Source organism: Bos taurus, chromosome 23 (genome assembly GCF_002263795.3).
Source record: "Bos taurus isolate L1 Dominette 01449 registration number 42190680 breed Hereford chromosome 23, ARS-UCD2.0, whole genome shotgun sequence".
NCBI classification, from domain to species: Eukaryota; Metazoa; Chordata; class Mammalia; order Artiodactyla; family Bovidae; genus Bos; species Bos taurus.
In genome coordinates, this window is record NC_037350.1 from 27,302,301 (window position 1) to 27,315,953 (window position 13,653).

General features: G+C 53.0%; 1 protein-coding gene across 1 annotated transcript in view; it reads left to right on the forward strand.

The window, feature by feature from the left end:
• The window catches only part of TNXB (tenascin XB), a 56,304-nt gene that overhangs the window by 31,579 nt on the left and 11,072 nt on the right, over positions 1–13,653 (forward strand). Inside the window, exons 14-24 of the mRNA NM_174703.3 lie at positions 1,024–1,323; positions 2,582–2,869; positions 3,136–3,444; positions 3,994–4,314; positions 4,440–4,784; positions 5,141–5,518; positions 5,904–6,251; positions 8,478–8,774; positions 10,300–10,632; positions 10,992–11,393; positions 13,271–13,600. Of these exons, the coding sequence (NP_777128.2) occupies positions 1,024–1,323; positions 2,582–2,869; positions 3,136–3,444; positions 3,994–4,314; positions 4,440–4,784; positions 5,141–5,518; positions 5,904–6,251; positions 8,478–8,774; positions 10,300–10,632; positions 10,992–11,393; positions 13,271–13,600 (3,651 nt within the window). The remainder of the gene's footprint in view (positions 1–1,023; positions 1,324–2,581; positions 2,870–3,135; positions 3,445–3,993; positions 4,315–4,439; positions 4,785–5,140; positions 5,519–5,903; positions 6,252–8,477; positions 8,775–10,299; positions 10,633–10,991; positions 11,394–13,270; positions 13,601–13,653) is intronic.

A 13,653-nucleotide genomic window follows, 5' to 3' on the forward strand; every position in this document is an offset into this window, starting at 1 on the left:
TGAGTGAGGGCAGGTCAAGGCAGTCCCCATCCCTGGTCACCCGGGGCCACCCCACCTCCCCAGCCTCTCACTCAGATCCTCCCCAGTCACAGGCATGTGTTCTGTTCCCTGACCCCAGGGATCCTCTTGTAAGCTGGAACCTTCCCTGTCTTCCAGTCTCTATCTCTGCTCCGCCTCCTCCCCCAGGCAGGGTTGTCTTCCTCCCCTCCAACCAGGTCCAGCCAGATACTATCTCTCTGATCATCCACAGCTGTTTCCTCCCCTCTCTTCACAACCCCGCTGTGACTTGGACTGGCTACCACCTCCCCCTGCTGCCCTTTTTCACTGGGGTTAAACAACACACATCCCTCGAATCTTTTCTCAGAGGCCCTCGGCCCCCCTGGCCTGAGCTGTGTTCCTTTCTGGCCAACCCAGAGTCTTCCTTCCTCAGGGAGATGGCCCTTGCTCTCCGCTCCCGGCGTCTCCCGTTCCTGGCGTGTCCCTCTCCTCATGCCTTCTGGGGACAGGCCACCACCATTTCTGTGCTGTGGTGTCTATGAAACCAGTGAACCCCTTTCAGAGCAATGTCTTAAAATCTATAAAGTAAAATGCATAGGATTTTACCATACCATACCTATTCTATTGATATCCAAATATCAAAGGTATTTTAAAATTTGAATTTATGATTTAGTAATATAGGAACGTCACTATTAGTTCATTAAACAGCAAGAAACTTGTGGCCTGTTTTATTTAGAAGCAGTGATGAGTGTAAAGAGTGTTTTGAAGTTTCTGCAGTAATTCTAAGCTGATGTGACAGCATCCGTGATTCCTGTTGGTGACAGTTACGAGCACTGCTGGTACCACCGTGTTGGTTTCCTATATGCATCACTGAAGCAAATGCTAGAGGCCAGTGAAAATAGAGATGTAACTGCTCCCTGTCTCAGTTCAACACCCCCTGGAGGCCCTCGGAGCCCAGGAGCCCTGAGAAGGGGGAGTTCTGACGCCGGAGTTCTCAGCCATGTTCTCTGTCTCCCTGGATCCTAGCTCCCGTCCCCCCAGACCCCGTCACAGAGCCCCCCGTGGAGCCACGCCTGGGGGAGCTGACGGTGATGGATGTGACCCCGGACTCCGTGGGCCTCTCCTGGACCGTCGCCGAGGGCGAATTTGACTCCTTCTTGGTCCAGTACAAGGACAGGGACGGGCAGCCCCAGGTGGTGCCTGTGGCCACTGACCAGCGCGAGGTCACCATACCCGGCCTGGAGCCCAGTAGGAAATACAAGTTCCTGCTCTTTGGGATCCAAGATGGGAAACGCCGCAGCACAGTCTCTGTGGAGGCAAAGACAGGTGAGCGGGACCCCCACGAAGCTGAGGTCCCAGCCCCACCGTCCTTCTTCCCGCTGCCTGAACACCTCTCCTTTCCACCTGTCTCCCTTTCATTCACCTCTTCCTTTTTATTTGAAAAGCCCTGCTGCCTTTTCCCTTCCCAGTCAGATGGGAACCAAGAATATGGACTGGGTTCCTGGATCAGTTCCCCCTGCTGACTTTCACCTCTTCTCGTAATTCCTACTTCTGTTCAATGGGGAAGGCTCCTCCAGGACCCTTCCTGGAAGGTGGAAGTGCGAGACACAGCAGGACTGGGAAGCAAGGGCGGGAGGCCAGAGCTGTTCCACATCCAAGTCTCAGCCTTGTGTAGCCATCACCTCCCGAGAGAGAGCTTTCCACTGACCCTCACCCTGGTTTCCCGCCCTACTGGCCCAGGCACTCTGGGTCCCTTATCTGCCTCTCCAGAGGAACCGCTTTCCTCCCCTGCCCTCTTCCTGGAGCTCAGAAACACCAGAAGAGCCCAAGACTGGCTGCCCAGTCCAGCCCAGTCGGGCCCAGCCCAGCTATGCCCCTTTCCTGGATTTTGATCCAGGCCCTCCCCTGCCCCTGGGGGTTCCCAGTTGCCAGAGAACTCTCACAATAACAATGCCGTCAGCGTCCTCGCTGTCCAGGAAGGCAGAAGGCCAGCTCCTTCTCAGGCCCCGGGATGGCTTCTTGGGCAGACACCAGATCCTTCTCCTGTCTGAGCATCCTTCTTCTCCTTGTACCCCTCCTCACACAAAAGCAGTCCCCACTCCTCCACCAGGTCCTAGGAGGGTCACCATCATCATAATATCCTACCTCCCCACCAGCTGTCTGCCCCCAGGGACCTGTACCCCCTCTGATGTCCCCAGGACCCTTGGATTTTCCCAAAGAACAGTCAAATCACAAACAGTGGATTCCTTGGTCAAAGGAAATAAGCAGATGAAGCCTGTGATAAGCTGCACCCTGCCAAGGAAATGGTCTCTATCCGGTGGCTAGAGTCTGGATAACAAGTGGAATAAGATAAATAGGAAACCAGGGGATCACCTCTCCCAGGACGGAAGGCTGCTCCCTGCGCTGGTTAATGGACAGAGGCATGGCCTGATGAGGATGCTGGCGGGCATGTGATGGTGATGGAAATATCTGGGGGAAGCACTGATGATTTGGGCAGTTCTAGATTTTTCCAGCTCCAGAGGGAGGCAGTCAAGGAGTCATTTTGGAAAAAAAAATAAACACAAGAAACTTTCCTTTCTGTCAGTTGGCCGAGGTGACGCCAGCCCAGGAGCCCCACCCCGCCTTGGGGAGCTGTGGGTGACAGACGCCACCCCAGACTCACTGCGCCTCTCCTGGACGGTCCCTGAAGGCCACTTCGACTCCTTTGTGGTCCAGTTCAAGGACAGGGATGGGCCCCGCGTGGTGTCCGTGGAGGGCCATGAGCGCTCGGTCACCATTAGCCCTCTGGACTCCGGCCGCAAGTACAGATTCCTAGTCTACGGCCTCCTGGGCAAGAGGCGCCATGGCCCCCTCACCACCGAGGGCACCACAGGTGAGGGCAGCCCCTGCGGGGGGCGTCTGATCTGGAGGGCCCCCTGGGGAGAGTCACTGTGGTCACTTGTGGTGGCTGTCAACATGGTTGCTGTTTGGCTCTGGTTGTCTGGCTGGAATCCGACCCATCTCCTTGCACAAGCCCGAAGACCCAGCCCTGCAGGACGCAGCCACAGCTCAGTCCCGTCTTTAGACCTCTCAGTCCTTCCTTTCAGGGTCACCCAGCCTTCCAGAAACAACCATTTACTCTCTGTGTTTCCATCTCAGAGACCCGCAGAGCTGTGGATGAGGCTGGAACAAAGCGTCCCTCAAAACCACGTCTGGGGGAGGAGCTGCAGGTGACCGGTGTGACATCAGACTCCGTGGGCCTCTCGTGGACGGTCCCTGAGGGCCACTTTGACTCCTTTGTGATCCAGTACAGGGACAGAGACGGGCAACCACAGGTGGTGCCCGTGGAGGGCAGCCGCAGGGAGGTCAGTGTCTCGGGCCTGGACCCTGCCCGCAGGTACAAGCTGCTGCTCTACGGGCTGTCCAGGGACAAGCGAGTGGGTCCCATCTCTGCCATCGCCGTGACCGGTGAGTGCAGCCGGGGGAATTCGCTGTCCCTCCTTCCCACCTGGCTCTCCTGGTCTGATGGAGTCAGGATTTCTGAGCTTCCTGTACCCCTTCTTTTGGGGGAAGAGGTCAGCTTCATAGAAGCATAATTTACGTACAATAAAATTCACCCATTTTAAGAGCATAATTGAGTGAGTTTGGGTGAATGGTCATGACCATTGGTCTATGTCATGACCATTACCACAACAAAGATAGAAAACATTGACTCTAGAGGTTTCCCCATGCTCCTTGGCTGTCAGTTTCCCTGATCCCAGCTTCTGGCAACCCCTAATTGCTTTCTATCATTATAGTTTTGCCTTTTTAAGTGTTTTGTTTAACAGACTCATACAGTACATAGTTTTTTGTGTGTTTTTCCTGCACTTAGCATGATGCTTTTGAAGTTCATCCCTGGGTATCAGTAGTTGGTCCTTTTTATTACTGATCTCTTGTCCTTACCTCCTTCCCTCCATCCATCCTCTTGGAGTCTTGGTGCAGCGACAGACCACTCACCCCTCTCTACCTGTCTCTCAGAACCAGCCCCCAGGGAAGAAATCAAAGCAGAGCCCGCAACCTTTAGTCCTCCAGCATCTGAGCCCCTTCTGGGGGAGGTGACTCTGGAGGAGGCCGCCCCACACAGCCTGCGTCTCTCCTGGACGGCAACTGAGGGAGAATTTGACTCCTTCGAGGTCCAATACACAGACGAGAATGGGCAACTCCAAGAAGTTAATGTAGGGGGCGACCAGCATGACATCACCATCTCTGACCTGGAATCTGACCACAGATACCTGGTGAGCCTGTACGGTTTCCACGATGGGCAACGTGTTGGTCCTGCCCACATCGAGGCCATGACAGGTGAGCAAAAGAGCTCTGCCCACTCAGCTTCCTTCCAAGGGGGCCGTGAGGGCCCAGAGGAGGCCGAGGCCCCGTGGCCTCTGTGCCCTTCTCTCAGGCTCTGTTCTCTCCGTGTCTGTGTTCAGCCCCAAGAGAGGAGGATGATGAACCTTCAGAATCTCTCTCTACCACCCAAACCCCATCCACCGCGGTCCCTGAGCCTCACATCAAGCCACGCCTGGGGGAGCTGGCGGTGACAGACACCACCCCCGACTCCCTGAGCCTCTCCTGGACCGTCCCCGAGGGCCAGTTCGACCACTTCCTGATCCAGTACAAGAATGGGGACGGGCAACCCAAGGTGGTGAGGGTCCCTGGGGACGAGGACGAGGTCACCATCTCGGGCCTGGAGCCAGACCACAAGTACAAGATGAACCTGTATGGCTTCCACGACCGCCAGCGCATGGGCCCTGTCTCTGTCATCGGGGTGACCAGTGAGTGGATGGTGGAAGCCCCAGGATGGGACCTAGTGGGGAGATCACCCCCTAGGGGAAGGGGGAGTGGAGTGTGGGAGGCCCCCCTCCTCGAGGCTGAGCCATGGTGACTTTTGTGTGTCCTCCTGGGCTGAGAAGGGCCTCTGTGAGCCATGCTGGTGGCGGTCCTGGTCCCCACAGCTGACTCCAGAGACTCCAGGCATGTCTGTGAGGTGTGGACCAAGCAGGACCACCCAGCCCCAAAGATGGGCTTCTCTGAACTGACTTCAGGGCCTGGAGTTGAAGCCAAGGCTTGGGAGGAGACCCAAGGACATCTCCTGGGGACCCTGCCTCACCCTCTGTGTGTCCCTTCTCAGCTGCAGAGGAAGAGACCCCCAGCCCCACAGAGATGGAGGAGACCCCCAGCCCCACAGAGATGGAGGAGACCCCCAGTCCCACAGAACCCAACACAGAGGTCCCGGAGCCCCCTGAGGAGCCCTTCCTGGAGGAGCTGACAGTGACGGGATCCTCCCCAGACTCGCTGAGCCTCTCCTGGACCGTCCCCCAGGGCCACTTTGACTCCTTCACTGTCCAGTACAAGAACGGGGACGGGCAGCCTAAGGTGGTGAGGGTGCCGGGGCATGACAAAGGGGTCACCATCTCAGGCCTGGAGCCAGACCACAAGTACAAGATGAACCTGTACGGCTTCCACGACCGCCAGCGTGTGGGCCCCGTCTCTGTCATCGGGGTGACCAGTGAGTGGACAGTGGAAGCCTCAGGGTGGGACCCAGTGGGAGGATCACCTTCTCAGGTGATGGGCGAGTTGGGTGTGGGAGGCCCCTCTCCTCGAGGCTGAGCCATGGTGCTCTTTGTGCCTCTCCTGGGCTCCCTGAGGACTAGTGCGTCCTCCTGGGCAGAGAAGGGCCTCTGTGAGCCATGCTGGTGGCAGTCCTGGCCCCTACAGCTGACCCCAGAGACTCCAGGCATGTCTGTGAGGTGTGGACGGAGCAGGACCACCAGCCTCCTTAGGCTCCTCTGAACTGACCTCAGGGTCCCCAGTTGGGGACCATGGCTCGGGAGGAGACCCAAGGACATCTCCCGGGGACCCTGCCTCACCCTCTGTGTATCCCTCCTTCTCAGCTGCAGAGGAAGAGACCCCCAGCCCCACAGAGGTGGAGGAGACCCCCAGCCCCACAGAACCCAGCACAGAGGCCCCGGAGCCCCCTGAGGAGCCCATCCTGGGGGAGCTGATGGTGACAGGATCCTCCCCAGACTCGCTGAGCCTCTCCTGGACCGTCCCCCAGGGCCACTTTGACTCCTTCACCGTCCAGTACAAGGGCAGGGACGGGCCTCAGGTGGTGCGTGTTGGGGGTGAGGAGACCGAGGTGACCGTTGAGGGCCTGGAGCCTGGACACAAGTACAAGATGAACCTGTACGGCCTGCACGGGGGGCGGCGCGTGGGCCCTGTGTCCACTGTAGCCATGACCGGTGAGTGAGGGTGGGGCTTAGGATGAGGTCTCAGGAAAGGTCTCATAGTAGAGCCTCTCTAGTGTCTTCCACTGAAGACCCTAAAACCCCCAAATCTCTAGTTCATTCATTATCCATTCAGCACTTCAGGAGTGATCTAGGAGCAGGAAGAGGGAGTCCCAGGGAAGTGCTCGCCCTTGAGAGGCTGTTGGGGACTGAGGCCTCCAAGCCAGTCACACATGACCTGTCTGTGGCTCTCTGCTTTGCATGGAAACTCTGAAAAGAACTCTTTTGGGGTGTTGGGACAAATGCCATGAAATAGTAAATCTCAACAAGTATTTATTATATAAAATTTCAGACATACCCAAAGGGAAAGAATAGCATAATGAATTCCTATGTGTCAATCACCCTGCTTCAACCAAAAAGCACCTCTTGAGCAGTCTAGCTCATCCAGACCCCATCACTTCCCACCCTCCTCAACTAGAAAATCATCTTTCTTATTTTTTTTGAATGTATTTTATTTTTGGCAGTGGTGGGTCTTCATTGCTACACACAGGTTTTGTCTAGTTGTGGCGAGCAGGAGCTACTCTTTGTTGCAATACAGGGGCTTCTCGTTGCAGTGGCTTCTCTTGTTGCAGAGCTCAGGCTCTAGGTACTGTGGGGTTCAGTAGTTACGACTGGAGGGCTCTAGAGCGCAGGCGCAATAATTGTGGCTCAAGAAGATAGTTGCTCTGCGGCATGTGGGATCTTCCCAGTGCAGGGATTGAACTCATGTCCCCTCTGTTGGCAGGCAGATTCTTTTTTTTTTTTTAATATAAATTTATTTATTTTAATGGGAGGCTAATTACTTTACAATATTGTATTGGTTTTGCCATACATCAACATGAATCCGCCACAGGTGTACATGTGTTCCCCATCCTGAACCCCCCTCCCACCTTCCTCCCCATAACATCCCTCTGGGTCATCCCAGTGCACCAGCCTTGAGCATCCTGTATCATGCATCGAACCTGGACTGGCAATTCATTTCATATATGATATTATACCTGTTTCAATGTGGCAGGCAAATTCTTAACCACTAGGAAGTCCTAGAATGTTTTCTTTATTAACAGCTTTATTGAGGTATACTTTACATACCATAGAATTCACCTGTTTTAAGCATACAGCTTATCAATTTTAGTGTATTTACAGAGTTGTACAACCATCATCACTATATATTAATAATTTTAGAACTTTTCCAGCACACTGAGATGAAATCTGGTGTCCAGACCCATTTTGTCAGGGCCCATTTCCGATCCCCACAAATCTACTGTCTCTGTAGATTTGCCTTTTCCGGACACATCATATAACTGGAATCATACAATACCTGCTCTTTCATGTCTGACTTTTACCACATTTTAGCACATTTTTGTGGTTGATCTGTGTTGTAGCATGTAGCAGTACTTCATTCCTTTATAGTCAAATAATATTCCATTGTATGGATACACTGCTGTAATATTTTAAAACGTATTCTATACTCTCTTTACTTCATCATTACATATTTAAGTGTACTGCTCTTTTCAAAAAGACCACTTAAAAGTAACCATGACACAGTGATTGTGCCTTTAAAAACTAGATATTCAGGTATTACTAGTTTCCTGATTCCCTGGTGGCTCAGACGGTAAAGAATCCGCCTGCAATGCCGAAGATCTAGGTTCGATCCCTGGGTTAGGAAGATCCCCTGGAGGAGGGCATGGCAACCTACTCCAGTATTGTTGCCTGGAGAATCCACATGGACAGAGGAGCCCGGCAGGCTACATTACAGTCCATGGGGTCACGAAGAGTTGTACATGACTAAGCGACTAAGCACTCACCTTCCTGATGGTGTCCTAATTGTTCTTTTGCAATTTTTTGCTGGAATCAGATCCAATTAAGAAAGATAGGCTGCAATTGGGAGAACTGGGATTTTAAATAGGGTGGGCAGGAAAGGCCCTAGAGAGAAGTTGACATTTGAATGAAGACTTAAAGGAGGTGTGAACATGAGCCATGCAGACATCTGGGGAAAGAACATTCAGGCATCGAGGCAAGAGGCCATTTGGCACACTGGATGGACCATAAGGAGGCCACAAAGAGATTGTGAGGGCCACAGGTACAGCTGGATCTGAAGGGAGGCCCACAGAGCTGGCCCACCTTCTGGCCTGAACCCAGGAGAGCAGGGCCTCAGCAGTTCCTTCCAGCAGCAGGAACGGTTCTGTTTGCCTCTCTCCCCAGCCCGGGAAGAGGAGCCCCCTGCTAGCCCTCCTTTGAAGCCACAGCTGGGGGAGCTGACTGTGACAGACGCCACCCCCGACTCCCTGAGCCTCTCCTGGACCGTCCCCGAGGGCCAGTTCGACCACTTCCTAGTCCAATACAAGAATGGGGACGGGCAGCCCAAGGCGGTAAGGGTACCCGGGGACGAAGACGGGGTCACCATCTCGGGCCTGGAGCCAGACCACAAGTACAAGATGAACCTGTACGGCTTCCACGACCGCCAGCGCGTGGGCCCCGTCTCCACTGTCGGTTTAACTGGTGAGTGTGCAGTAGGACACTGGCCCCGAGCTGGGCTCAGTTCCCCTTTAATTGCCAGTACTCGTGTTTTTCTCCCACTGTTCTTGAGCTTGAGCCTCCCAAGCGCCTGGGAGTGGTTCTGTGCCTGTCTTCACTCCAAGCCTTACTGTCACTTTAGCTGTCTCACCCTTTACACTTTTTGAGTCCTTGAAGAGGGAAGATGCCAAGGAAATAGTAACTCAGGCAGACCTGGGGCTGGCCCTGTTCTCAGCCCCTTAGAGCTGTGTGACCTCGAGAGAGTCACTCAGCCTCTGTGCCTCCCTTTCGGCATCCTTGCAGAAAGAATACCCTACCTGTCTGGCAGGATGGGTATGGCTTGCCTCACCCACAGTGTTTGGTAACTACGGCTCCTCCTTTAGAAGAAGAAAATTAGTTACTAAAAACCCTTGGGTGAATTCTCATAATTATTATTGATTTCACTGGGTAAAATTGTATTTGATACCAATACCCATGGACTGTATGTCAACACGGAACCCTGCTATCATGGATACTGTTACTTCAGTAGTTAACATTAGTCATGGTGGCTTAGTCGATCAATTGTGTCCGACTCTTGGGATCCCATGGACTGGAGCCCATCAGGCTCCTCTGTCCGTGGGATTCTCCAGGTGAGAATACTGGAGTGGGTTGCCATTTCCTTCTCCAGAGGAAGATTCCTGATCTAGGAATCGAACCCAGTTCTCCTGCATTGCAGGCAGATTCTTTACTGACTGAACTATGAGGGAAGCCCTAATATTAGTCATATGTGCAGCTAAACAAGATATTTTCTCTTCATTAATTACTCCTTATCTTGTCTGTTGGTTGCTTGTGTTAAGTTCCTTTATAGCTATTACCTGCGACATGCTTAAAACTTGGTTCCCAAACACAATGGAGATCTGAAACACGATGATTTTATAATTCAGCTATTAAGCCGGAATAAAACTCTATGCAGAACAGGAAAGACAAAAGAAATCTGTGGGTATGATGTGTCGTCCCTGCCATAAACTGGCAAGAGAATTAATACGAGGTCCCCAAGCAACCCAACTGCAAAGATGATCTGATTTCCTGTGGTCTCATCTCTGCTGTCCACTGTGGAATCTAAATTAGATTCTCAAATGCTCAGAAAAGCCTTCTAAACCAGAGGAGATATTAAAGGAAAATACTTAAGAACCTGAGCACAGGCACCTCCTGACGCGACGTGTCTGTTAGACGTGGTGCTGTTACAAAGCATGAGTCCTGACCCACTAAGTGAATTCGCTCAGCAGCTCCTGCAGCTTCCATGCTGCACATGCTGAGGTCAGCGGCGTCCCACCCTACCATCTTGACATCTCCACAGTGTGTGCCCTGCCCCTGGAAGCTGAACATTTAAACTAGGGAAATGAAGTCTTAACCCTGGGGCACTGGAGTCCCAGCTTCAGGACCCAGGTGTGTCTTGGAGAAATCCCAGAATCCATCCTGTTAGGAGGGAGCTCAGGAAGCATGTCACCATTCTCTTTGTCTCCCGATCCAGTCTCAGAAAAAGACCAAGAAATGACTCCAGCCCCAACAGACCTGCCCACTGCAGCTCCTGAGCCTCCCATCAAGCCCCGCCTGGGGGAGCTGGCGGTGACAGACGCCACCCCCGACTCCCTGAGCCTCTCCTGGACCGTCCCTGAAGGCCAGTTCGACCACTTCCTGATCCAGTATAAGAACGGGGACGGGCAACCCAAGGCGGTGAGGGTCCCTGGGGACGAGGACGAGGTCACCATCTCAGGCCTGGAGCCAGACCACAAGTACAAGATGAACCTGTATGGCTTCCACGACCGGCAGCGTGTGGGCCCCATCTCTGTCATCGGGGTGACCAGTGAGTGGACGGTGGTAGCCCCAGGATGGGACCTAGTGGGGAGATCACCCACTAGGGGAAGGGGGAGTGGAGTGTGGGAGGCCCCTCTCCTCGAGGCTGAGCCATGGTGACCTTTGTGTGTCCTCCTGGGCAGAGAAGGGCCTCTGTGAGCCATGCTGGTGGTGGTCCTGGTCCCCACAGCTGACCCCAGAGACTCCAGGCATGTCTGTGAGGTGTGGACCAAGCAGGACCACCCAGCCCCAAGGATGGGCTTCTCTGAACTGACTTCAGGGCCTGGAGTTGAAGCCAAGGCTTGGGAGGAGACCCAGGAACGTCTCCTGGGGACCCTGCCTCACCCTCTGTGTGTCCCTTCTTCTCAGCTGCAGAAGAAGAGACCCCTGGCCCCACAGAGATGGAGCAGACCCCCAGCCCCACAGAGGTGGAGGAGACTCCCGGCCCCACAGAGATGGAGGAGACCCCCAGCCCCACAGAACCCAGCACAGAGGCCCCGGAGCCCCCCGAGGAGCCCCTCCTTGGGGAGCTGACGGTGACAGGATCCTCCCCAGACTCGCTGAGCCTCTCCTGGACTGTCCCCCAGGGCCACTTTGATTCCTTTACTATCCAGCACAAGGGCAGGGATGGGCCCCAGGTGGTGCGTGTCGGGGGTGAGGAGACTGAAGTGACCATTGGGGGCCTGGAGCCTGGACGCAAGTACAAGATGAACCTGTACGGCCTGCACAGCGGGCAGCGCGTGGGCCCCGTGTCCACTGTGGGCGTGACCGGTGAGTGACGGCAGGGCTCAGGGGTCTCCGGGGTGGAAATAGCTTTTCCTCATGGGTGACCTGTTTGACTGTTCTGTTATTTCACCAGACCTTGAACCCCTCTTATGCCCTTCCTCCATGGCCCTGGGCCATGACCCATGTGTAGTGGTCTGCCCTTTGTCAATCCACAGCCTCATTGTCCACAGTAGCGTGACCTCCTCTGATGGTCAGTCACTGGCTGCCTCGAAGGGTGAAATGTGTCAGGCTCAGACCAAGCTTGACTTGACTAGAATTTTCTTTTCTTTCCATCTTAATCACAAATCACAGCATTCTTTGTTACAACAAGAAAAAAAAAAAAAGAATGAAAGAAACAACCCAACATCCAACCACACTGAGATGATTAAGTAATTAGACAACAATCTGTAAAATGACCTATTACGGCATCATTGAAATGCTTAAACATAAGACAATTACTTTATACTTTACAATGAAATAAGAGTTTACAATGTTTGTAAGGAGGCTAATCAAAACCACTTGAAAATAACTTGCATAGTAAGACAACTGGAAGGAAACATCCCATGGGATGCATGACTTGTGGGACACAATACAATATTTTTCCCATTTTGCTTTTATTTTTCCCATTGTGCTTTTTTTCCCATTTTGTTCTGTTCTGTGTCATTTACATTTTCTTAAGTGACAAGCATTTTTTCTTTTATAATCAGGAAATTTTTTTTCAGTACATCGTCTCCTCTTTTGTATTCCTTCCATCTTTTCTGCTCATCATTCTTGCAATTTATTTCATTGATGATTATGAAAAAGTTACAATTTCTAGTCTCTAAGAAATGAAGAAAAAAAATCCCCAAGGGGAATTAAATTCCCCACTTGTAGTCAGGGTGGCTTTTCTAAGTCACTGTCAGCTGGAATCTTATGCCCAGTGACAATATGTCACCAGGGTTCCTCTGCACATGGGAGAACCCAGCTCCTGAGAGTCAATCTTTTGTGGGGTGAGTCAGCTGTCTCTGTGAGGTTCACTCTTCCCTCCGAAGACACTTCGGACAGAGGGCCCCCTATCATGCAAATCACAAGCATATGCAAAAAGCACAGAGGGACCCATGTCCCTACTCCACATCCACCACCGGACTACTAATTTTAATAATCCAGTTTCTTTTTAAGTCCGTATTTTTCTCAGAAAAGCATATAGCAACATGATGGAAAGTTTGGAAAGTAGGGGAAACAAATCTCTCATCGGACCACTTTCTGACCCAAGAACCGCCGTTCATAACAATGTGTGTAACACCCACTCTTTCTGTGTTTTCCATGCCTGCATGTTTTCAGGTTGCAGAGTGTTCATGTAATTCTTGGCTCTTAACTTTTTTTGTACCTAAGTTACACTGAGAGCTTTTATCCTGTGGCTACATAACCGTCATTAATCATCATTTTAATGGCCATTTGATGCTTCATGGTGAAAGTGCCATAACAAAATTAATCTTCTTCTGTGGTTCCTTTGGAGTCCTGACACATCTTGCTGTCATGAATAATCCCAAAATGAACTCCCGTGATACAACTTTTCCTGCTTTTTAATAATTTTCTTAGGATAGCTGCCCAGAAATGAGATTATTGGTTCAAAGGAAATGAGCAGTACTTTGGCTCCCGACATGCATGTCCGAATTGCCTTCTGAAGGTTCACGGTGCCTGCCAGCCAGTATGTCAGGGGGTCGGGCATGTCTCGGTCTGCCCTGCGTGGAGTCACCGAATGCTGCACCCAGAGGCTGCGTGAGCCTCCAGGCCTGCAGCTTGAGGAGTGTTTTGCTGGATCTTTCGCTGGTTGTCTCTGTTGATATCAGCAGACATCAAAGCCAGTTGCCATCTAAGCCTCTGCCCCCAATCTCTTTTCTCAGACCCTCAGGAGGTTGTGGAAGAGACCCCCAGCCCCACGGAGCCCAGCACAGAGGCCCCAGAGCCCCCCGAGGAGCCCCTCCTGGGGGACCTGACAGTGACGGGATCCTCCCCGGATTCGCTGAGCCTCTCCTGGACCGTCCCCCAGGGCCACTTCGACTCCTTCACCATCCAGTACAAGGGCAGGGACGGGCCCCAGGTGGTGCGTGTTGGGGGCGAGGAGACTGAGGTGACCATTGGGGGCCTGGAGCCCAGACACAAGTACAAGATGAACCTGTACGGCCTGCACGGGGGGCAGCGCGTGGGCCCCGTGTCCACCGTAGGCGTGACCGGTGAGTGAGGGTAGGGCGTGAGTGATGAGTGAGGTGGGGAGGGTGGGGTGCAG